Consider the following 24,748-nt stretch of genomic DNA (forward strand, 5'->3'; position numbering starts at 1 on the left):
TTACATTTACAAGAATAAACGGAATGACAACCTGCTTTTCAGAGGAAGTGGGGAAAGAAAGCTAACATTAAGTCCACCCTGAGAACAGTCAGCTGCAGATTCAGATGCTCAGAGAAATGCTTTAGGAACCTCTGAACGCCCCTTGAAATGTTAAACGCAAGGTTCCTCAGACATTTCTCTCAGCACTTACAAAGCACGTGAGTAGCAAAGGATTTTAGCCACCTTTTTGCAATTCCTGTGCATTGTGCACCCTCTAGTGGCATATATTTTTAGGTATTCAAATCCTTTGTTGGTTCTACAGTAAATGCAAAGCCCACAGCAAGCAAGAGCTTTTAATAAATGTATTTTTATCTATTTTGTCACATATTTCAGCTCTATTTTAGTTCGTGTCATACAAGAGCTGAACACATAAATAAGAAGAATTTTTAATTAAGGTATTAACAGTTTGAGGAGATCATCACAATGGTATTACTATGCAGGTGGTGTGTGCTTTCATAAGAATTCTATTGCAATGAAGATCACCCATGCCATCTCTACATTAACACACTATTTACCTGTATATAATCCAAAAAGGGCTGTCTTAGTCACTTGAAATTTCAAAGGCCAATACATACATACTACAATATCCTTTAACTTAGCACAATTTTTATGTAGTTTGCCCAATACCATCACTGAACAGAATCTTTCTTGTAGGTGAATTAGATAGCCAAACCGTCTGGATTTTCTGACATAACTAGAACATAAGGAAATAATAACACAAAGTAGTCCAAAAGTTAGAGAAAACAAGCAGAAAAAGAATCTATAATTACCACCCAAGAAGGACTAATTCTAAACATCCTCAATAAAAAACCCATGAGTGTGCCTTAAGAGAGCAGTTTTAAGCAAAAATCATGATTCTGGATGAGATAAAAGCAATGAAAGCACAATTCAAATTACTGCTACCATGTAGATGAAGGCATGCAGAGCAAGTATGTCCTCACCCCAAGCCTCACTCCAAGAGGCATGAGGTGTCTTTCAGAGGGTAAAGGGATGTCTACAAGAGGATACACAGAAAAGCCTGCAGCCAATCTGTAGTGTAACATTAGATGCACTCTGAGATGGAAGAATTCTAATTTCTGTAAACCATCACACCAAAACAAAGAGAATATATCCTACTAACTTTTAGATAAAGATTATAAGTAGTCATGCTGTGCTGTTAGTTTGTAGTAATAGGATTTAGGACACAAAGGCCTAGTTTTAGAGGTGCTAAGTACTCAAAATCAGTTGACAGACACATGCACACTTGATGCCTCAGTGAAGAAAGATTGTGCTGACTTTGGCACAGCCAGTGTGTCTTTTTTATGCAATTATCAGTCTTTTAAACAGTCTGTATCATGAATTGTGTGCAACTGTTTTCGTAAATGTATTTCATTCAGGAATGTGTAACACTTGAACTGTTTCCAAAAATAGTATTAATCCCATCCTTTGTTTTGAATAAATCTGTGTTCCCTGTAACAACTGATTAACTCAGTTACAACACTGGCTTTATAACAGTTAAAGATTACTGTTAAAACCAAAGCATACCAACTCAAGCATTTATATAGAGTTTACAGAAAGAGACCTGATCCTAAGGTTCTGTAAGCATAGTTCACAAGAAGTCAATACTAGTTTCCATGTAGGTCACAGTCAAACAGACATGCTACACTGAATAATGTTAAACAAGAATGAGGCAAGATTTTATACATACATGGCAACAAGGATAGAATTAACCAGTTTTGTAGCATAAGGTAGGAGAAGAGTTTTAGCAAACACCATGTGTATTAATATTGTTAAAGCTACAGTTTGGTATTACTGCATAATGACTTTATGTACCTGAAAATTACGAGTTTTACTCATGTACGTGCTATAATTCTAAAAGTTATCTGCAATCTCTCCCCTCTTCGAGTGTTGAAACGTAGGTTTAAACCTACATGTATATGGAAAATTTAACATATAAACTTAGACTCACTTGTGGAATTCTTATACTTTCATACCCAAATTTTTATTTCAGTGATTTATCTGAAGTCACTTTTCTTTGCTGTGTAGCAATTTCATTTAGTTTCTGTAAAATAAACATTTAGTAATTAGTTCTTATATCAATATACTACCAAGCACCTCACCTCTTTTAGAACATCTTCCAGTCTTGTCAGAATCAATGCAAATTCCTAACTTAAATTTCTTCAGCTGTTTTAAACATAACTAGAGACTATGAGAATATTAATAGGGTACATTAACTTGGTTTTATCCTGATACTTCTCCTCTCCCATCTCTTGCAAATGGCTCTCCATTAGCAACTGGAATAGAAAGGCTTTCCCTAGCAAGTATTGTTTTGTGTCAGTTTTCAGTTAAACAAACCATCTAAACCAACATTTCAAAAACAAAACCTAACTCAGCATTTACAAAGTAAGACTAATTCAAACAAAATCTCAGGGTACTGTACAGTTTCTGTACACATTAAGATAGTGTGTAAACAAAAATCAGTCATTACCTTTTGTATTGGGAACCTTGTATTTTGTTATAAACTTGAACTACCACACATATAGTATCAAAAGCTGATTTGTTTACATGTCAAATCCTTGTATCTGGGTGGGGCAGAGGTGTTTGTTTTAAGCTCTTCAGAAACTGGACTCATCTGTTGGTTTGTATTACACCTAGTCTCAGGAGCACCTGCTATTGACTGAGGCTCTCAGGCCTTGCTGCTAATTTGTAACAGTGAATCATTGATCACATTTGTAATGTCTCCCCTAACTTGTCCACACCCTGACAAAACTGTATGACTAGCCATTAATTTTCCCACTGATTTATGTACACTATTTGTTGCTCTGATTCCTTTTACACATATAAGCATCAACATGCAAATCCTTCAAATGCCTCAACCATTACTTCAATATATATTGCAACCTGCATAGCATCGTACTGTCACATAGGCTCTGTGGTCAGGTTACACCACAGCTCTACATGAGCTAGTTCATATAACAGCACTCTGGCTGGAACAGTGCTAGTTACTGGCTAATAAAAGCTCAGAAGCACCTAGAAGGCAGTGCACACATGCTCTTTGCCTGACCAGAAACACCAATAATGAAAAGGGTGATAACCAAGAGGCGCTGACTCAAAGCAATTACATATCTCCAAGAGCATCTTGAAATGCCTTAAATAGAACTTATCATTTTTTCCAGATATTTAGTTAAAAGTACTTATATCTTAAATCAAAACACAGCATACTCCACTTTCCCATTTGTTATATTTCACAGAGGAAAAGAGTAGTATCTCAGTATCTTAACAAAAAAAAGTAAAATATTTGCATATTTTCTGCTTTAACTTATATTTCAGCCTTTTAAACTCAGTTTCAACTCAATGAAGAAACCAACAAATATAGTTAAAGCATCTTTTCTGTGTAATTAAATCTGCAGCACGCATTCAATACCAAAAATCCAAAGAAAGCAGTCTTGCTTGAAATGTGTACAAATCAATTCATTATATTGATTTGGAAAGAGTGTGCTTTCATTTAAAACATAGATTACCAAAGGCCACAGTTGATAAAGTCCTATATTTCAAGGTACAGTAGGTAAGTTCTGCTGAAAGACTGACCATCTGTAAAACAGTGACTTGCTAAACATTTCTTTTCCTTCTCTAACTGATGAGACCATTAGTAGCCTCTTAAACTCTACTTACTGATAACCATAAAAATTTGTCATCTGCTAGAACCTGCAAGACAATTTAGACAATTTCATTTCAAAGCAGAATATTAAAGATCTGCTGACATTTTATGAAAACCTTGAAAGATTGCAATTTAGACACAATATTTCTCATATTACACGTTTTCTCTAGGTTTGTCCTATCTTCTTCGTTTTACTAGGCAGACTTAGAGGGCCATACGCTTGACTACCTCATGAAGTCATATATTAGATAAACCAGAAACAAACTGGTAGACAAGACCTAATTCACTTCTTACCATGAAAATATACTTAAAAAGTTCATTAGCATATACTGACTTCACATCAGCATCACAGAAGGGTCCAGAACTTTCTACAAGCAGACAAACAGAAAATGTAAAAGCTTTTATTTTACATAAACATCAGTAAGAATATAGATTAACAGTTCCTCTCCTACACAAAATCATGGATGTAAGTGCAGAAAAAAAAATAAGGCAGAAGTAGACTGCCAACATCTAAGAAGCATACTCTATTTCAACTTAAGGAAAACGCCTCACTTGTTATAGGATTTACGGGCCTTGCATCAGCCACTAGAGGGAGACACACACACACAGATATGAAATACCACATTTTTTGTATACACTGTAGTTGCTCAATAAAAATTACAAATATGCATTTTTTTAAAAAGCAATTATTTTTAAATAAAAATAAATTCACTAAAAGAAAACTCTCAGTTCTTCAATGAATTTACATCCTTTTGTCTATGTAAAATGCTCTACAGAGAAATACACATCCCTGCATAGTCCAATTTGCAGAAGTCCCAAAGAGGAAGATAGTTGCTCATAATGCTCAGCAAGTTATATGGGTAAAAAACAGAATAAACCACAAAACATTCTGAACTCCACTTGCCAGCATCTTAACTGCTGAATTTTGACTAATAACGCACATCGCTATTTTTCTCTTTCAAGAAGCACATTTGGAACATTTCACCAATGCACAGCAGGCCTGTGTGGAAACCTCAAAACCACGCTAAAGACGCACGCCTGAGAAGGGTCATCAGTGGCAGTCAGTCCTATGCCCTCTGCACCCACAACCCTGCCATTCTCTGCTGTGGGAATGCTTTTTAGGCAAACCCCCAGGAGAAATTCAAGCACAAACCTCAGCAAAATCATCTCTGGCTGTGCAGCACATTGAGAGATGCTAACTGCTGGCAGAAGTTAAAGCTGCCATAAACAGTAGTAAATTGTACCAAGGGCCAATTAAAGTCAAAAGTGAATAAACAAACATAGCAATTTGTCCTATAAATTAAACGTACAAATGTAATTTAGCACAACAAAATGAGGGGAAGCCAAAATATGGTCTTTAAAATAGATTGTTTCAATAATGTTTTAAAATGTTCTTTAAAATGTCAACAGCTTCTTGAGCTTTAACAGGTTTTCTTTTCCTCTCCTCCAAAGAAAGAGTACGCTGAACTTCATGAGTTTCACATATACACATACAAAACCCCCAAACAAACAGAAACCCTGTCATAAGATTTTAAGATTGCAAGTTAAATCACTAAAATTAGAAAATGCCAAAAATTAAGGTGATTTGTGCCACCTCAATTCATAATGCAGACGATGACAGGATTCTCATGACATGCTCACATATTGTTTTTAATGGTAGTATTTTTGTTATAGTCCACGTACATTCTCTATGTTCTGGAAATGAAATGAAGTTTTGTTTTGGAGGGAAAAAAAAAAGTGAATGTTTTCTGCCTCATTTAATTTGGAAATAGCTGTATATGACCAAGGCAGAGAACTAAGGCAGATAAAGAACAGCTTCATGATGAAGACAGTTGAGGCTGCTTTAGGGAGCTCGATTTTTATTCCTATTTTTGCTCCATCATTTCTCTGGAATACCTGGAAAGTCACTAAAAGTCTACTTTTTCCCAAAACTACTAAAAATAATTTTCTCAATAGTCACTTGAGACAAAAGGATGTCATTCACAGAAGTTCTCAACATCCTCTTCTGTTGTATTTAAGAGGAATCATCCTTTGAACTTATACAATTACTATCATGCAGCTTGTTTTGGAAAAAAAAATAAAAAAAAAAACTATTAGATGCTTTTAATATTATCTCAATGCCTCAGCTACCAGTCTATAGAATAAAAGAGTAAGAGTCCCTTCACCTCAAGATTGCTGCAAAGATGATTTCACTTATATTTTAGTTTGCCCGACTAAACAACTCCTATTAAACAACTCAAACACCAACTACCCGCACTCAAAAACTTGAAAAAGTAAATTACTCTGTCTAGTACTCAGGGAGCCATACTTACACATTCATAAACAATGAGTTGTATACAAGTCCTTGACAAACAGCATCAAAATTAGAATAAGGAGAAAGCACAAGAATAATTTGGAGAAAACTAACCAGTCTCCAACTGTCAGCCAGTCAAACCACACATAATAATCTTGCCCATAGCCTACCTATCTCAGCTCTTGGGATACTACTTCTTTCCCCTGATTGTAGCCTGGTCACAACCTTTCAGGATCTGAGGAGTCCAGCACTTCACCATAAACATCCTTCTCTCCTTCTGAATGGTTACGCTTTTGGTTACACATCATCTTTCTCATATGAATCAAGAACAGCGAAGTTAACCAAGCTGAAGAGGTAGCGTTCAGAAAGATGGATGGTGTTCACTCTCACAGAGGAAGCAGCTAAGACCTTTGGAATAGTAATCCGCTCTGGGAAGCCACTTCCCAAAAAGCTAACACCTCCCCCAGTTGACAGCCCTGATGATCCAGCTCCTGCCTTTCCATCCTTCACACTATGCAAACTATCCCTGCATATTTAAGTTGTGCACATATCTCAAGTCCCTGCATGCATCCCCCCTTCTATTACATTAATTGTTTGGAGAAAAAACGCTTCACTAACCATTACATCACTAACAATTCACTTTTCCAGAACACATCCTCAGCAGGTAGCTGTATTCCTTTTTTCTTGTCAAACACAGCACATATTGCAGTTGTACCACAGACAAAGAAAATTTGCTGTTAATACAGTTTAGTTGATTGAAAGAATACATTGAGAGAGTTTCACAGAACATATATGCTTTGCTACAGGTCCTTCCTATAATGAAGTAAAAATTCCCAATCTGATTCAAACTCTTCAGTGTCAAGAGATTCATACAGTATTTGTATCAAAGGACTTTAAATCAAGCCCTGCATGGTTTGTCCCAGTGAGAATCAGTTCTCAGGGAGTCTCTTGGAAATAAGCCTACTTAGGTTGTGCCAAAGCCATGGTTAGAAACAACTAAGAGGATTATTCTGCATGTTACAATCACAATTCAAGAATTCTAATCAGATAATACTGATTTCCACTTACTTCATAACAGCCTAACCAGCCCTAAGATACGCTATGTATGCATTATAATTTTGATTTGAAGCCAAACTGTTAAAAGAGCAATCCATTAAAATGCATTGCACATAAACCAAAGTGTTTGGCAACACATTCCTTTCATATATCCACTGTCTTACTTTATTTCCCTTCCAATGAAAAACTTAAAATGAAAGCTGCCTTTTAACCTTCACCACAGCAACCCTTGGGAAAACAGGGCCTTTGTAAAGCATGTTGAAATTAAGTGATAAGAATGCAGTACAGGCCCAAATGATGAACAAGCAGACCTTTTATGACATTGCTACTATTTTAGCATGAGTCTGAATAACATCAAAACAAATTTTTTCTGTGTGTAATGTGGCCCCAACTCTGAGCCTCTGCACTAAGATGTGATTTATCCAGATTCTCCTTTTTGTGTGTAACACACAAAAACAGTTAGTTGTATCAAAAATAATGTAAAATTCGATAATCTAAGCAATCAAGTTAGCCAGTTTCCCTAGTCCAGAAAGAACTAATAGCTACTAAAACATTTTTCAGACACCTCCCTCAGTAGAGTTTATCAGTTCAAATAAAAAGACTCGAACGGTAACTTGGACCAGATCTATTTTTCCTCCCAACATAGGCTTCACAAACAGACTCTCTTTCTTTTTCTTCCTGAGATTGGCTTTGGAATAAGAAAAGGTGTAGAAATAAAGAAAAAAAAAAAAAAAAAACACTTTCTTCCTCCCCAGAACTGTGCTGTTAGCTCATTTCCTTACAGATGTTATTTGCCCAAGTGGAGCTGATATCTAAATGAGGCTATTTACATGGTCAGCCAGCCCAAGACTCATTAGGACTTTAAAAAGGCAGATCATCCTATTAAAGTCACATCACACAAACATGTAACAGTTACATTTTCTTCACTCTTGTGCACTGTTGATTTCCACATAGCTCATGTCTTCTTTAGATGCAATGTCTCCTTAATGTCATAGCGGTACAAGGAGGTAATAAATCTCTCAGATTGAGAAGTGCCCACTTAATAAAAGATAGTTACGGTTAGGTCCTCAGAACGATCTCTCCACTACTGCACAACCCTGGAAATATTCAGATGCTGGTAGACATCTAAGTTCTCAGGCTTAACAGCCAGGCATCAAAGCATTTGCATCTCACAAGGAGATCTGATTACCCTGACCCACTACAGAAAAACACTAATTCCTTGCATTTGAGGTATGAGAGCATTAATGAATCACAAGCTAGCCATTCTAGACCCAGTAGTCCTTACTGCCCTTTATTTTTGCAATCTTATTCTAACTACTACCTTGGGAGAGACACACAGGCTTTGAGATTCTTAAGTAATAAAATCCCAAAGATACTGCTTCTAAGAATGCTGAATGAGGGAGAGTCACAAGTCATACAGTCAGATGTTGTTTGCCATACATATGTCTTATCCAGCTCAGACAGAGGAAGTTCAACGCATTCGCATTAAGTTTCTTCAAGATATTTTTACCCTTCAGGCACTGGGAATCCCAGAACAGCTACCTGCTCTGGCAGAGCCTAAACTTTCATTAGTTTCTGGCTCAGAGTTCTCTTCTTCAACTTTTCCACAGTAATGTAATAGCCCTGTTTTGCTAGTAATAGCATATTGCTAGACTTTTGCAAATAAAGTTATGAAACTACTGGGGATCTACACTTCTCTTCAGACTGCTTCTCTCCCATTAGTGCTATCATTTTGCCATCTTTTAGGCTAACTATGAGCAATGTTGTCTCACTCCCTGCAGGCACTAACAGCAACAGTGCCCACACACTGCAGTGCTCCCAATGGCACTTTAGGTACCTTCTTTACAGCGTATTCAATTTTTTCTACAGGCTGCAGCACAAAATGAATAGGACATCACGGCATTCAAATATTACTCCCTTGTTCGCTGTCTGCAGTAATCAGCAAGCATTTTGAAAAGACTATCATTAGTCACTATCAAAACAGACCCACCAGAGTCTCTTTCAGGATCAGGGTACGATCTCACTCAAACTCCAGAAGCATTAAAAATATACCTTAAGAATGCCTTAAAATATACCTTAAGAATACTCACCCTTACTAAAGGGCTAACAGACCCAGTCAGGTCAAAGGCTATACTAGCCAGTATCTATAATTTTTCCAAGTTCAAGAAATCAAAAATCACAGCACAGCAAAAGCCGGCACCACTCTGATCACTGCATTAGCTTTATTTTTTACAGCAAGGGGCATTACATTATTGTTATAATGATAACTTGGGAGAGGTACCATCAATGTTGTGTTTCATATGGTATTTCACATGAAAAAGTGGTGGTGGGGGGGAACAAGTCACCTGACTCTCTTGGTAGGAGTGTAATTAGATTTCTGCAACAATTAATTTGAACTCATTAAGATAGATGTTTTCTAAAAAATGTGAACTTTGCTCTACTTCAGGAAAACAGTTCTTCCAAAATGGCTTATAAAAGCAACTAAAAAAAAAAAAGTATTCACTTTATATTGCACTTCTACAACAGGCAGAAGATACTGGGAAAATTAAGAACAAGAACTCCTCCCTCCAGATAGGTTATTGTCCAAGGTGGAGGGGGGGGAAACACACCACTTTGAAGTTCACAAGCAGGAGAACATTCTGATAGCACTAATACCCTGTAAAAAAAAGATTTCACAGGCCTTATGAATAGAGCACAAGGCCTACATACTCAGGTTTTGTTCAAGAATTGAGGTTAAAGCAAAGAATCTGGTCAGGTACCTCACCTGGTCATACAAAACAGCCAATACTGAAGTTTCATATTGCAAGAGATAACTTGGTACCCACATACAAGTAGAAATTCTAAGACAGGAAAACAAAATTTCTAGTAACATAAAAAAGTACCACTGACATAAGTGCATGATTTTTTTTAACCTTTAAAAAACATAGATCCATTACAAGAAAAAAAAAAGAATCTAATAGATTAATTGAAGTATGAAACAGTTCAGCTAGACACTCCACTGAAACTCCATTTCACGCTATACATGCCATGGATAATAAAGGTACTGCAAAAAGAAACACTGAATATAACAAAAGGCTCCTCAAACCATACCTGATCTTCTAGTCTACACCATTTGTTTCACCATGTAGTCAAGATACAGTAACTTGCTGACTAGTGCCACAGCACCAGATTTTTGTGTATATATAGCTTATAAATAAACAACTTGCATATATCTCATTACCTTGAGTGTTAGGAGACTATATATACTTCACCTTGTAGAAATTTCAACTCATATGTTTCCTTTCTGACTCCCAAAACATCCACATTTCTGTTTAGCTCCTCTTCCGTTTAGGATGCTGTCTCATTCTTGACTTTCAGACCCAGGGAAAGCAAGTTTCAAAGCTATTAACAGAGTACCATGAGTTAGCCAAGCAAACAATTTTCTGTGGTACACTACAAGAAAAGCCTCAGCTGCCTAAACACAAAAAATGCTTTAGCCCACCTACAGGAGATCAGGGACTTCATTACCCGGATCAGGATGTAAAAGGCTGAGTTATCATAACTTCACAGGTGGCAGATGTAAGACATTACCAAAAGAAGATAAGAAGTAGATTTGTGGCTTTGAATGTTGATTACACTGAGGAAATCATTTCCTTCTTCAGCCATTAATCTTCACAGGAAGAAAGAATGATGGAATAACTGAATCTGCTTGGGCATTGGCTATTGAAGTACTGGTGGCAGCCCTCCACCAGGTGGAAACTATTATTTAGGGATACATGACCTAGATCATATATAGTATGGCTAAATAGTTTCCAGCTGAGTAAATAAAATTAAAATCACATCCCTCACACTTTTTATTTGCTCCTATCCAGAAGAATACTCTTAACAAGTCCCTATGCTCATTCACTGCTTTGCACCAGAGTTCTTTCCATACGGAGTTTTATCCTATGTGGTCAAGTCTCTGCTGAGGATGCTTTAATAATATATAACTTAAGAACACATACACAGCAGAGATTAAAGCTGGCTTATCAACCACTTATAAAGGCCACGTGATACATTCATATATTCCGAAGTGTTATATGTTCAGCAAACCATTTACTATAATGTGTGACAATTAACTTTTAACAGTGACTATTTTAAAAAATGCTGCAAAAATTAATAACCTAAATTTTAGAGCTCCACAATAATTTAAGATTATGCTTTTCTATCAAGCACTTCACGAGATAGAGCAAGCAGTTGTGCCAGCACTGTGACTGATAGGACCCAGCCACACTTTCTCTCTTCCTCTCCACTCAATACTGCAAATAGGTGGCATTTTATTACAGATTTGAAAGTAGTTTATACAAGAATTGTCTGGTTCTTATGATTTTAAAGATATCTGGTGTTGAAGGAATCTGAAGATATGATTCCACAAAATTAAAAAATCCAAAGACGAATAAAATAATCCCAAATATTGTTGAGGTTTTTCAAGCAGTAAGATTTTTTTAAAAGTCATGCAGTTGTATTTTTATTCTCTAAAACGTCAAGACTGTCATCGGGACTTCAGAACATCTGGTGCTAGACTAAGGTTTGCCACTTAGATAATGTAGTATTTTTTTTTATAAAGAAAGCACAAAGCATGGTAAGCGCTCACCAGAGGTAAACTTGAGCAGTCCCATGCACATTTCTCTAAGACTCGCATGTCCTTGATTTCCCTGAGTTAGGCTAACAGTATGCACTTTTATCAAAGCTATCTTCTGGCTTTACTTATAATCACTCTGATTTCCCTGTTAGCTTTTCTCCCCCACAGTGACATCTGATTTGTTCGTTTTAGCCAGTTTTCTTCACATCTATTTTTCTTACAAGAAAGTACTTGCATGTCCTATTGTTGCCCGGTTTGGCTTTACCCTAGCACCTCCCATAGTGAAGCGAAGTTGGGGGGGAGGGGGTGTCGCGGAAGCTTTTGAGTGCTTTTTCGAACTATAAAATTCGCTGCCTGGAAGACGAAAGGCCTCTCTGTTCCTCAGTCTGTCCAGCAAGCTGACCTGCTTGACATGACTCAAGTGACCACTTGTAATGCCCGTGACTGGCAGCAGGGATTTCCACCCGCAGCAGCGGCGGCAGCAGCTCGGCCTCCCTCCCTCCCGCCCGGCCCGGCCCGGCCCAGCCCGGCGGGGTCTGTCCCCAGCCGCAGCCCTCGTCCCCGCCGAGCCCCCGGCCAGGCAGCGAGAGCGTACGAGCGGCGGGCGGTGCTCGCCCGCCGTTCCGCGGGCCGGGCCACCCCCTCGGGCGCCATTTCCTGCCGGGCGCACCTTGCCCCTACTGCGGCCGCCGCGGAAGTGCGGGCGGGGCAGCCGCGGCGGAAGTGCGTGCCGAGTCACGGCCCTGCGCCGGCTGCTGCGCCCGAGCCCCTCACGGTAACAGGGAGCCCGCCGGGTCCCCCCGCCGGGTGCGGGCCGCGCCCCGCCCGCGGCTCATGTCCGTGTGCCGCCCCGCCGCCCCCTCGCGCCCTGAGCCCTGATCGTGGCACCCCCACAACCTGCCCGCCCCCGCGGCCGCCCAAGGGGCGCTGAGGGGAGGCGGGCTAGGAGCGGGCCGCGCCGCAACGGGTGGCCGCCGGGGGAGGCCTGGCCCCGGGGGGGCGGGGGCCGCCCGTCCCCCCGCGCCTGCTGCCGGCCTCCCCGGTGGGCCGCCCTGGCCGGGCCGCGCCGACCGTTAGAGACTCCAGGGCGGCTCCAGCGTAGGAAAGTGATCTCTCCCCAAGACAGATTTCTCTTGTTCAGAGGTTTTATCTTGATTGTGTGTTTGTTTAATCTGAAACCCGAACACATCTTTCACTTTCGAACAAGCTTCATTTTCATTGTAAAATCCTTCTCTCCATAAGTCGTCTTTAAAACTGGTTTTGATGACTGAGGTAAAATTTTACCCACGTTTGGAATCTGTGGAACTGATACTTGGTTGGAAGTAACAATTTCATATGGATTATAAGAATTTCACTTGTATCCATAGTTTCAGTGACAATGTTGGATTAGCTGCATAGCATTAGTCTTAATTTACTTTTTAAAATCCTTTTACCAATAGTAAATTTGTTTTCAGATATTTCTGTTTTCTTTTTTAACTTAGTTGAGACAATGACAGACTTTGAAAAGAACCTGAAGCAGGACATGATTTCTCAACTGCATAATTTTGCTGCTGCTGGTGATACAGTCAGATTGAAAACATTGCTCAGTCATTCTCCATCACTTATCAATGCAACTGCAGGGAACGGCTGGACAGCCTTGATGTATGGTGCCAGAAATGGACATTTTGAGATTGTACAAATTCTTCTTGAAGAAGGGTAAGCTATTTAGTGGATCCCAGTGAAGAGCTCTAACCTGAATCCCCTTCTGCCTATTTAATCTGTATATCAGAAAAGTAAATTTACCCAGTAGATGAAGAATTTCCAGGTTTAAAATTCAGAAAATTTTACTCTCTCACAGTTCATGACTAGATTTTGTAATTTTATCATGCTTTCCATACTTGCTGCTTAAAAGATATGAGCCTGTCTAAAATTACTGCTTTGATTTTCAAGGATATATTGTCACTCTTCTCAGAAACCAACAGAATAGAAAAAAATTCATATCCTGTTCCACCCACTGTAGTGAGTATAAAGTTGATATATTTGATTGTTCCACTTAGTCTTTTTCTCTGAGCTTTAATTGTAATCCACTGGCATCTATGTTATAGTGCAGACGATAACATGAAAATGAAAATATATTTGCTGACTTACTCGCCTTTGAAGTAAGACATGACTGACATCCCTTTAATTGAGCAGTGCTGAAGTTACTGGTTGCTGAATTCCATATTTTTTGGACTGTTCCCTTCTTCCTTCCTCCCTGCACTGTTATGTTTTTTAATTCTGTCAGTATGACACCAAGCATTTTCATAGCCTGCCAAAGATACATTATCATATTTGTTGTCTATCTTGAAGTCAGCTGCTGTAGTGCTAGTTTTTCAAATTACTAAAGAAAAGCAAATGATGCCTCAAAGCTCTGCTTGAGACCCGAAAGAAGATTCTTCTAAATCCTGAACAAAGTGAGGATCCAAATGTTTCAAATGGAAAATATTTCAAAATGAAGCATGAGAGTCATGTGTTCTGGTTCAACTGAAGTCTACATTAATCAAGACCAATCTGTTCCTTTCTGCACTCCAAATTACAGAACCAAGCAAGATTAGTTCAGTATGTAATTCAGTATGAGTAAGCTCAAGCATGGCATTCCACAGGCTCTAGGGGTCATCCCATCGTTTTTTTCCTCCTAGCAAAATGATATACCCTCTGCTGGGGCTCAGCATGGAGTGTCAGATGAACTGCTATTCTGGCCTATAATCAGCACATTCTAGCAAGCAGAAAAATACCTACGTGCCAGATTTTTTTGGATCGAAATCTTGTGTGTACTGAAGAACCTTTCTCCTTGAGATTTTGGGGATTTTACCACTTTGCTTATTGTAAAAAAGAATTAATTTCCTTTTGTAAATGTCCTTTTCAGGACAGTTCTTAAAGGCAATTTGAATACAGTTGCTGATGTGATTCTGTGGCCTCTTTAGTCTAATTTTAATCATATTTAGTCATAATCATTTGGATTAATACATTGCTGGATGTATAAACATGAATGTCAATAAAACTTTGAAGGTGATATTATATAACATTCCAGAGACTAATCCTGGAAATCAATATTTTTATTCGTCCATGTTTGAGAAGAGCTACAAGAAATGTTTGAAGCCTGGAAAAAAGATCTTAGTAATCTAAATAATTGAAGCCACTGTTGAGGACCGTGAATAGCAATTTGATCACAGCCTGCACGTACCTGAGTAGGCAGAAAGTAGAAGACAAAATCACAACAAAATTCAGTGGCTGAACGATAGAAATTAAACAGGAAATAAGGCAAGATTTTACAGTAAAGATAATTAATCTGAAAACATAAACGGGCAACAATAGTTCTTTTAGCACCACAAACTTTTAAATTAAAATTCGAGTGCTTTTTTAGAGTATACTCAAATTCTGTCAAAAACTATTGAGTTTAATATAAAATCTGAAGTCAAAACAGTCTCGCCGTTATTAGTTACCTGCGTATCATCAACATGAATGTATTAGCCTTTTACGGTTTTAAAAACAATGGGCTACTGAGGGTATTTCCTTTGTGCTGTGGCTTTCCTTCTGAGGCTTGGTTTTTTTAATCTAAAAATTTCGATTTAATACAGCATTTTAGCATCGAGGCTTCCCATGTTTTTAGTAACTTGGAAAGTCCATAGGGCATAAATTGATTTCTACTTGATAGGATCAAACCTTTACTCTCCTTAGGCTAGCAAATCAAAAGCTCAAGAAATTCAGGGATATTTTGACGGTAGACAGTAACACCCAAAATTAAGATACCACTTCCAGAAAGCAGCATCACAAAATTAAACAGTTATCGCATGTATTTGTTTAAAAAGATACTGTCAAATTTTTGATTTTGCAGGTGTTTTGGTAATTGATAGGGACCAGCTCCTGCCCCACAATTCTCAAAGTGCAACTTCTCTCACTAAGCACAGGCCATGTCCTTAATTTTTATTTAACAGAAAATCTTGTCTTGTCAGTCTTTTGATACCACTTTGGATACCTTCTAGAAAGTAATGCTTGTTAAACTGCTTTTTTTTTTCAATCCTTTTTGTATTTTCTGGTTATTCAGAAGAGACCTGTAGCCTATTTTTCACAGTTCCACTTCCTTATAAAGGATCTTGAGGGTTTTCTTTTTTTGTTTTGTTGTTTTTTGCATCACACAATGTCTGGGTTTTCTATTAATTCATTGCTGTTGTAGTACAGCATGAATGTTGGTAAGTGATAGTTAATTTGGAGTGCAGTCTAAAGATGAGATCCAGCATTAGCACAAGGAAGTGAAGTATGATCACTTTTTACTACTATAATGCTAACTTGTTAGCCTAAAAGGTGCCCCAATATAGACTGAATTTCTAAAAGCTCCTGCAGCTTAATAGTATCAGTGTTGTGCCTTAAGTAAGAATAATACAGCATTAGGACTCTTAAACAAAGTTACTGTGGTAACCGCTCTTCTGTTCTTTTTCTGTAGGTGTGACAGGTCCATCGTTAATAAATCAAGGCAGACTGCTCTGGACATTGCTAAATTTTGGGGGTACAAGCACATAGCTAATTTGTTGGCTAATGTGAAGGGGGGGGAGAGACCTATTTTTCTGTCAAATGAAGTGAAAGAGTATGAAAATTACTTTGGCATGACACTTCTGGACAGAAGAAGTGACAAAAGAACAGATTCTAACTGGTTAAACAAAAAACAGATGCATCCAACTACAGTATACATCCTTTTCTCAAATCTAAGTCCTTTAGTTACTTTGGGTGGAGGAGTAGAGAGTTCCCAGCAACCAGAAGTCAAGCTTTGTAGGCTGTACCACAAAGATGTAAAGCAGTACCTGAATCAGACTGAAGAAGTCACCTTGATTTTTCTTGGAGTTGAACTTCAGTTCCACATGAACCTGCTGGCTGCTTGCAATGGAAGGGTTCTGAAAGAAGACGAAGAGGATGGGTTAGTTGCTTGGTTCGCTCTTAGCATAGATCCCATTTCCGCTGAGAAATTTAAACAGACGCATGAAGACTGTTATTTTCTTCATCCACCAATGCCTGCACTACTGCAGTTGCCTGAAAAAGAAGCTGGTAAGGTGCATAAAATGCAACTGTAATCAGATGTCTCATCAGAAAGATATGCTTTGGGATTCGCTGGAATGTAGTGCAAAGACAAACAACTACTGCAGTAGAACTATGCATTTTCAGTGGCATTAGAAAAACTTTAACTGTTCATCAGTCATTTTGTGAAGAATTTTGTATGTGAAAACATGCAGTTGCAAAGTACTAACATCTGCAATCACAAGTAATAGATTATAAAATCCATTCACCATCATGGTTTTACAAATTATGCTATTTTAATATTAATGCATATGCATGTGTTCTAAAGTGATGAAAAAAATCCTCCGATTACTGAGTTTCAATACAAGAAATGAAAATAAGTCCTTAATAAGAATTTGTTGGATACTTACTGAGAATAAAAAAGTATGAGCAATAGTAGCACCCAGAGCATTGCAACCCTGTTGCTTGGTGCTCTGCTGCCGGAAAGCAGACAAAACCAGCCCTTAAGTATTACAATGTAGTGCAAGTATGGACACTAATGATATCTTGGCAATAACGCACAAGTTTTGTATTGATTTCTGATTTGTTTGAAGATTTTACAGAAACTAAGTAGAGATGAAATTTTGGGTTTCCCCATCTTATCCTAAAAATATTGGCAGTTGCATGATCTTTCCTGTAATTTATTTGCTCTATAAGACAAGTATTCTAGTACAGTATTAGATTTGTATACTGAAAATTAATTGTTAATGCTGCAAAGTCAGCATCGCAGAAGTGAATGAATTCCAGTATGGACATGTTGCAACAATTGCTGTTGCGACAATTTTGTTCTGACAGAAGGATAAACAGCAAGTGTGTGACTTCCACCTCAAGTTTAAATGGAACAATGCATTATTATGTCAAGATACATGTAGTAGCTCTGAAATAGTCATTCTAGCCACTAGAAGGAGTGTGATACGTAATTCAGATACTTTACCCAGACACAGTAACAGTAATGAGAAACAGGGTATATTGGTCTGGAAATCCCATGAATTTTTTTCTGAGCAAATGAATTGGGCCATGTCCATGTAGTACTACAATATATTGCACGTGCTGCCCTACCAAAAAAAAAAAAAAAGATCCAAATAACCCATATTGCTCAACTTCTCTTATAGCAGATGACAGTTTAAGGCATGGCCTTACTTTATTTAAATTTTAATATGTGCTTTATTCTATAATATTAAAAGCTTAAATAAATTAGTATGTGATTTTATGTATATTCAATGTATTCTTTTAAAGGAGTAGTGGCCCAAGCTAGATCTGTTCTAGCATGGCACAGCCGCTACCAATTCTGCCCAACGTGTGGGAGTGCAACCAAGATTGAAGAAGGAGGTTACAAGAAAACTTGTTTGAAAGAAGGTTGTCCCAGTCTCCACGGTGTTCACAACACCTCATATCCAAGAGTTGGTGAGGATACTGTAAGATAAACTTGGTGAAAAGAACCTTATTTGTAACTGCTTCCATACTGTTATATACATGTAACTCTGTTTCTTTAGCTATTTCAGCTATTTGCTTCTGTCTTAGGTCTTACATACTTGTCTCTCTACAGAGTGTGTGTCTGTCTCAGCTCTATTTAGAATGACATAGTTCAGGCCTCTGCCTCTTGGTGTAGCCTGTGACAAAAATATTGTGACAATATCAATCTTTATTGAAATGCAATAATACCACTTAGATGTGGTTATATAAATATAAATATCTCATCAATGAGATATTCACAATACAAAGGCTCACATTTTACTCTCTTTTTTCCTTCATATTGTCGTCTCACATACTGCAAGCCTTCTGGGCTTCAAATAGTCTGTTTGGCGCTGCATCAAATTTCTGACACAATGGTCATTTTCCTGTAGTGCTGCTTTGACTGCATTAACCACCTCCACTGGCTTTCACTTTCCATTGTCAGTCACTAACTACATGGCTTAATTCTACCCAGAATACAAACTTACATATATTCTTCTATAGCTCCTTTCATTAAATTTGTTGCAAAGGAGGTGGTTATAATTTCTGTGCTGTAGGTGGGGAAACAAAGAAGGAAAAAACTTACCTGCCTGCATCATTTGGTGATCATCTGCTCACCTCTCCTTCCCCTACCCTGGCCTCTCTTTTCTTTTGCAGTTGTAATTCTGGATGTTGTATGTGTTTATTTCTGGGCTTTGCTTTGTGTTATGTCCCGTAGATAGACCTTTTTATTAATCAGAAAAGTTGTGACATTTTCTTCTCTCTCATGGACTATAGTGAAGCTTGGAAAATGACTAGTAGCTATTTCTTTACAGTCTCTAGCATAACAAAGTCAGAAAAGGAATGGGTTTATCTAGGAAAGACTGCTGAACCAGCAATTGTTACTGATGCTTTCCTCTAAAAAAACAGTATACAGACAGCAACACCTGAAATTGTACACTGAGCTACATGGCAGACGCCTTTGAATAAGGCACTAATCTTCGAAAGTATTGCTTATATTGATTGCTGAATCAAACCTTCTTAGAGAGAAAATACTGGCCTTTTGGGCAAAAAGGGGAGACAGACAACATCAAGAGAAAAAATATGTAAAGGCAGAGGTTGAAAAAAAAATTAAACACAAAACACTGGAATACTTAAGCATCTGATGAAAATAAAAAGGGAAGAAGAGGGTAGATGAACATTATGCAGAGATGCATAACAAAAACCATGATACTAATAGGAGAAAATATTAAGAAAGTAAGAAAAAGAAACATAAAAAGGTCAGAAGTGAAAAAGCAAATAAAAATGCAACATCAAATGAGAGATTGAGTGGGAATAATCAAAAAAGGCAAAAGTGGAAAGTTCAGTTGGTATTTACATTTTAACAAGAGTATCTAGCTTTTCTATGTGCATTTCAGTCAAAAATACATCCTACGGCTGCATGCGTGTGGAAGAGGTCATAGTAAATTGTGCTTGCTGCCAAAATTGTTGCTGCCTGCTGGATGTATAACTAGGTTAGTATTGTTGGTACTCTCGTCAGGTTGTATGCTGCGGTTGCAGGTAATTTATGCCCTGAATTTCAAGCCTTGGCTAGCAGAGTGCTTCTACTAAGCATGTATGTTGCAAAAATAATTGAATAGGTATCTTGCAGGAAAAAAACAACAGCTAAATAAAATAACAGCTTGTTTTGGGGCACCTACACAATTTTGATTTCAAGCACTTAAAGGTATCTTATTTGTATCTGCACACATTAATAATTGAATTGGCTGAAATTTATTGCTGTTTTTAAGTCCCCCAAAAGTTGAAATATAATTCTCTCATGTGCCTTACAGATCCTGTTGTGATAATGCAAGTCATCCATCCAGATGGGAACCACTGCCTTTTAGGTAGGCAGAAGAGATTCCCCCCTGGAATGTTTACCTGTCTTGCTGGATTTGTAGAACCTGGTGAGTAACTTCATTTTGCTTTATCAAAGGATTTTTCTTGCATGCAAGTATTGTACATTGAAAATAATTTAGAAATTTGTACAATGTTATGTCAAATGAATGCTTTGACTTCCTGTTAGATAGTTGTTATAATAAATATACCTGTACTAAACTCTGCAGCACTTTATTTTAAAAAAAAGCACAAGTCAACATGAATATATATAATTTTAAAATAGTTTTCTTACGCACTCTCAAATCATATAATTAAATTTAAAAAACATATAAAAACATATGTAAGAACCTTTCTTTAATGATATTTAGCAAGCAGTTTTAGTATAGAAAAAAGAGATTAAACTGAATGATTCATACTGAGGCATGTGCTGAAGTGTTTAAGGCCTGACCGACTATATGGAAGAGCAGCAGAAATATTACCATTTCAGAAAGAGAAGTAAAGGGATGTTTTCCTAGCTGTGTTCAGCAATAATAGTTTCAGTTAGTTCAAATTATTAATAGGTGCAGAACGTTTTGTAAAATATTCTTACATTTTAAATACATCTTACTCGCCAGCTAGAGTAGAAGTATTACTATATTCTCTAATTGTGTGAATGAATTATGGTGCCTGCATGAATAAGCTGATTCAGGTATCATTTGGAAGAAGTCAGGAGGTTTATTTCTTCACTCCTTTTTTTCACTCCCTCCCTCCCCAACTTACTACTCTCTGATACTCAATTCAGTTATATAATACTGAAATTTAAGAGTAGCTTATCTTCTGATCAGCTGATCCTAGCTGAGCTAAGACTCAGCTAAGTTGAGCCAAGTCTTAGGAGTTCTCTTGTTAGCTAAAATACTGTTTGGTTTATCAATTAATAAAAAACCTGAAGAAAATATCTGCAAATATTGACATTTATGCACAAGTTAGTTTTTTGACTGGATGAAAGGGTTTGCTATATTAGTGGCTAGTTCTTTCATGGGACAAAATGAAATACACAGAAACATCACTGTATCTTGTAATATGTATAAAAGCTCTTGGTTCTTGCACATCCTGTTTGAACTACTTAAAAGAATTTTTAGAATATCTTCAAATAAAGCACTGTACTGATGTGTGGATTGTTTGCTTTAATGAACCCTACATTAATCAGCGGTTACATCAGAGTATACACATAGATATGTAAGCCTATAACCATCATCACTGCACGTATACATCTGTACAGATGTCCATGCAAATGGACAAAGTTTTCCATTGAAGTTTTAAGTTTGGATAATTGTGTGCATGTGTTGAGACAATAAAGAATGAGTCTGACACAGTGCAGGAATGTATGCAAGTCTACTGTAGTCCCTGTTTTCTTACTGTTTTCTTTTTAAATACTTCATTTCCAAGTTGTATTACATGCCATTATAGTTGTCCTGAAAATCTAAAACTTAACAGAATGCTATTTTATAAATGAACAGATTGGTATTTCAAAATTCATTTAAAGAACAGTGCATTCCCTACCCAATTTTTATAGTTTTAGGTGGAGTAATGGTAGCTTGCACATACGGTAAACTATCGATTTGGGAAATTAACATTATGGTGGAGAAGTTATAGTACTTTATTTTCAAAGTTCCATTTTAAAAATACTGCTTTGGTGACTGCTTTGACTTTAGTAGTCTTCTGTGGCCCATGCTTAAAGTCTATGTCCTGATCTGTGAGCTAGATTTCAGAGCAGTTCCTGAGATTGGTTCAGGCAGTTAAAGACAGTTTCAAATCTTTTGAGTCAGTTCAAACTACAGGATATAATCCTTGCTTGGAGTGTTTTCATCGGCCGCTTGTTCTTTGCCCTTTTTGATTAGGCGAAACAATAGAAGATGCTGTTCGAAGAGAAGTAGAAGAGGAGGCTGGAGTCAAAGTGGGCCATGTTCAGTATGTCTGTTGTCAGCCATGGCCAATGCCCTCCTCCCTAATGATTGGTTGCTTAGCTGTTGCAGTGTCTACAGAAATTAAAGTTGACAAGAATGAAATAGAGGATGCCCGCTGGTTCACTAGAGAACAGGTAAAGTTCAATTTAATTTCCTTCTTGTATTGATTGGTCTGTGACTGTATCGGTTCTGGCATACAATAGATATTCACTTTTTTCAGCAAGTTGGATAAGCATGTATATTCTCCATTTTATCATACTGTAATTGCATTATATGGCAATTGCAAATTGCAGTCAGAGAAAGGCAGATATTCATAAGGGAGCATGGTAATTACTGGGTCAGTTTCAAGCCCATTTCTTGACATTTTTGCCATAGTTAGCTGTTCACTGTTTCCTTTCAGGAGGTAAGTAAGTTACAATTATTTTAGCCCACTTTCCTTCACAAGCCTGTGCTTTGTTTGCATTTAGGTGGAGGAAGTATTTAATGGCATTCATCATTTGAGTTTCTCCAAACAAGCATGCTATAAGATTTGTTGGGGTGGGGCAGGGGAAGTTTAGGTTAAAGCTCTGGAAATTCATTAGTTCTAACATCTTTTTTCCGTGCAATAGTAGTTTAAAGCTCTAGTAATTAAATGCAGTTCACAGTGCATTAATATGGAATTCTAAACTTAGCTTTTCTGAATATTTGAAATGTTAACAAAAGAGGGAATAACAAGACTTGCATAGAAAGAAATACAAGTTTACAAGAGGAAAAAGGGACAATTGTTTAGTGATCTATTCAGTTTGTCGTCACAAGCTACTGAGGAGCTAAACTTCTTAACACTATGCATCTTCCTAGCAGTTGCAAGTGTTGTGACTCAGTAAGTCAACCTGAAGGCAAAGTTAGTCACCTACAATCTCAGTGTGTTCCTGAGAATGCTTATCTATTTTAAATGAGTTCTGAATACAGCTAATCATCAGCAGATTGGTATAGAGATGGGAATAAATGTCCTTCAAAAATATACCAATCTAAAAGCATACTCCCACGTTGCTTGCTACTGCTTCAGGAAACCAACAAAACATAATTCATTCAAGACCGAAAAGTTGCATGTAAAAAATAAAGAATGTAAAAAGCAGTGTAGAGCACCATCTGGTGGTCCTTACCAAAATAAAGGCTTCACAAAAGCCTTAAATATATAGACAGTCAGTGTCAAAAGTTGTATTAGAAAGAAAGCATGCTTTGAGGTACATTTGAACTCAAAGATGTCAGAATTTATAACATCCCTTCTGTATGTTTTTTTGCATCTCTCTTGGAGAACGTGGTAGTAGCTTTGTCACAGTAACAGTAGACTGATTGGTTATCATAGTATGATAATTCCTGTATTCATAAAATCTTAGATTCTGTATGATTTATAATACTAACTTCTAAAGAAAAAAAAATCTGTATTTATTGCAGGTCGTGGATGTTATCATTAAAGGAAATCATCGTTCTTTCTTTGTGCCACCAAGTCGAGCTATTGCACACCAGTTGATAAAACATTGGATTGGAATGAATGCTAATCTTTAAATTCAAATAATTGATTTCTTTAAGTTAAATTATTTCTTCTAGTGAATGCTAATGTTAGAAATAAATTAGAAAGACCTGTTTATCTAGTAAACATACGACCACATGTATTTTTGAGCCTGCCCTTTGGCTCCAGAGCTAAACAATGCAAACTGGGGGGGGTTCAGACCTAGGTTATAACTGGATGATAAGCCAGTTACTGTCCAAGCAAGCAACAAACAGGCAACATTGATATCTTATTGTGCACACGCTGCTTTTTGATTTGGGGATCAAATTATTATGCCTTTCACTATCATGCTCTTTACTTTCCAGCAATTCACTTAGCTATTTTGAACTTAATATCTGATTTGGGCCAGATGTCTCAAACAGCCCCCACTGGAAGGAGGGGGTTTTTTTTAAATTAAATTTAAATTTTTTTAATTCTGCCTGGCATGGGAACACCAAATAGCATTTAATGCTGAAAGTCCTATCAGCAATGGTTATTTTTAAACAAATAGCAAAGTTTAATGCTCAACAGGTAGTACTTTTTATCTTTCACATGAATAACATTGTAAGGAGAGGATTTACTCTACCAGTCTGACTTGGCCTCCACTTACCCAATTAAATGTTGTCCTGAATTATTTTAAAGGCTTAACACAGTACTTTGTTTAAAAAAAAAAAAAAAAAGGTATTGGAGAACCATTCCAAAAAGCCTAGATACTGACTATTTATATAAAATGATAATGTACTTACTTACCTTAGGCAACGAGTTATTTCATTCTCTGATCATTAGAAGTGGAACTGTAGAGTAACGAAGAAGAAAATAGATTATTTAAACAGCACATAATATTTCAAAATATGTAAAAAGTTACTTTATAAAAACTGAGATAAAGATTATTGTTATTAAGAATTTACAGTTGAAAGACAGAAATATATCAACCACAACTGTGCGACTGAGAGAGCAACACAGTATTAGAAATATTTACTTATGTATATTTAATGCTGTATTTCAAATTTTACCTTAATTTATTGCATTACTGATAAGAATGGAAACTATATTCTTTCAAAATAGATGGTTACAAAAGTGTACTGTTACTATTACTGTCATGATAAGATTCAGTAGTCTGTGATTGTGCAGTCATTGCAGTGGTATAAAAAGAAATGCAAATGACTAGGAGGAAATGCAATGTTAGTCATAAAAATTAACTTATATGGTGTTTCTTTATTCAGAGTATTTTGAATCTTTTTAATCAATAAAAGATGTGATTTTTCTTTTTTCAAAATTC

At 37.1% G+C, this 24,748-nt stretch overlaps 1 protein-coding gene across 1 annotated transcript; it reads left to right on the plus strand.

Moving 5' to 3' along the window:
• The first annotated feature begins 12,276 nt into the window (after window positions 1-12,276).
• LOC135324448 (NAD-capped RNA hydrolase NUDT12-like) lies at window positions 12,277-24,745 on the plus strand. The gene is made up of 7 exons (XM_064500838.1): window positions 12,277-12,400; window positions 13,107-13,320; window positions 16,085-16,680; window positions 17,926-18,093; window positions 19,953-20,066; window positions 21,876-22,075; window positions 23,376-24,745. The coding sequence occupies exons 2-7, from the start codon at window positions 13,115-13,117 to the stop codon at window positions 23,484-23,486; spliced, it is 1,395 nt and encodes a 464-aa protein (XP_064356908.1). The 5' UTR covers window positions 12,277-12,400; window positions 13,107-13,114; the 3' UTR covers window positions 23,487-24,745.
• The last annotated feature ends 3 nt before the right edge of the window (window positions 24,746-24,748 follow it).

The sequence above is a fragment of the Dromaius novaehollandiae genome, chromosome W (assembly GCF_036370855.1).
Source record: "Dromaius novaehollandiae isolate bDroNov1 chromosome W, bDroNov1.hap1, whole genome shotgun sequence".
NCBI lineage: Eukaryota > Metazoa > Chordata > Aves > Casuariiformes > Dromaiidae > Dromaius > Dromaius novaehollandiae.

Bases quoted from the DNA above. Each gene is read 5' to 3' on its own strand.
- LOC135324448 (XM_064500838.1), top strand. From the start codon at position 13,115: ATGACAGACTTTGAAAAGAACCTGAAGCAGGACATGATTTCTCAACTG. The intron at 16,681-17,925 runs GTAAGGTGCATA...ATTCTTTTAAAG, and splicing joins GTTGCCTGAAAAAGAAGCTG to GAGTAGTGGCCCAAGCTAGA. The intron at 20,067-21,875 runs GTGAGTAACTTC...CTTTTTGATTAG, and splicing joins TGCTGGATTTGTAGAACCTG to GCGAAACAATAGAAGATGCT.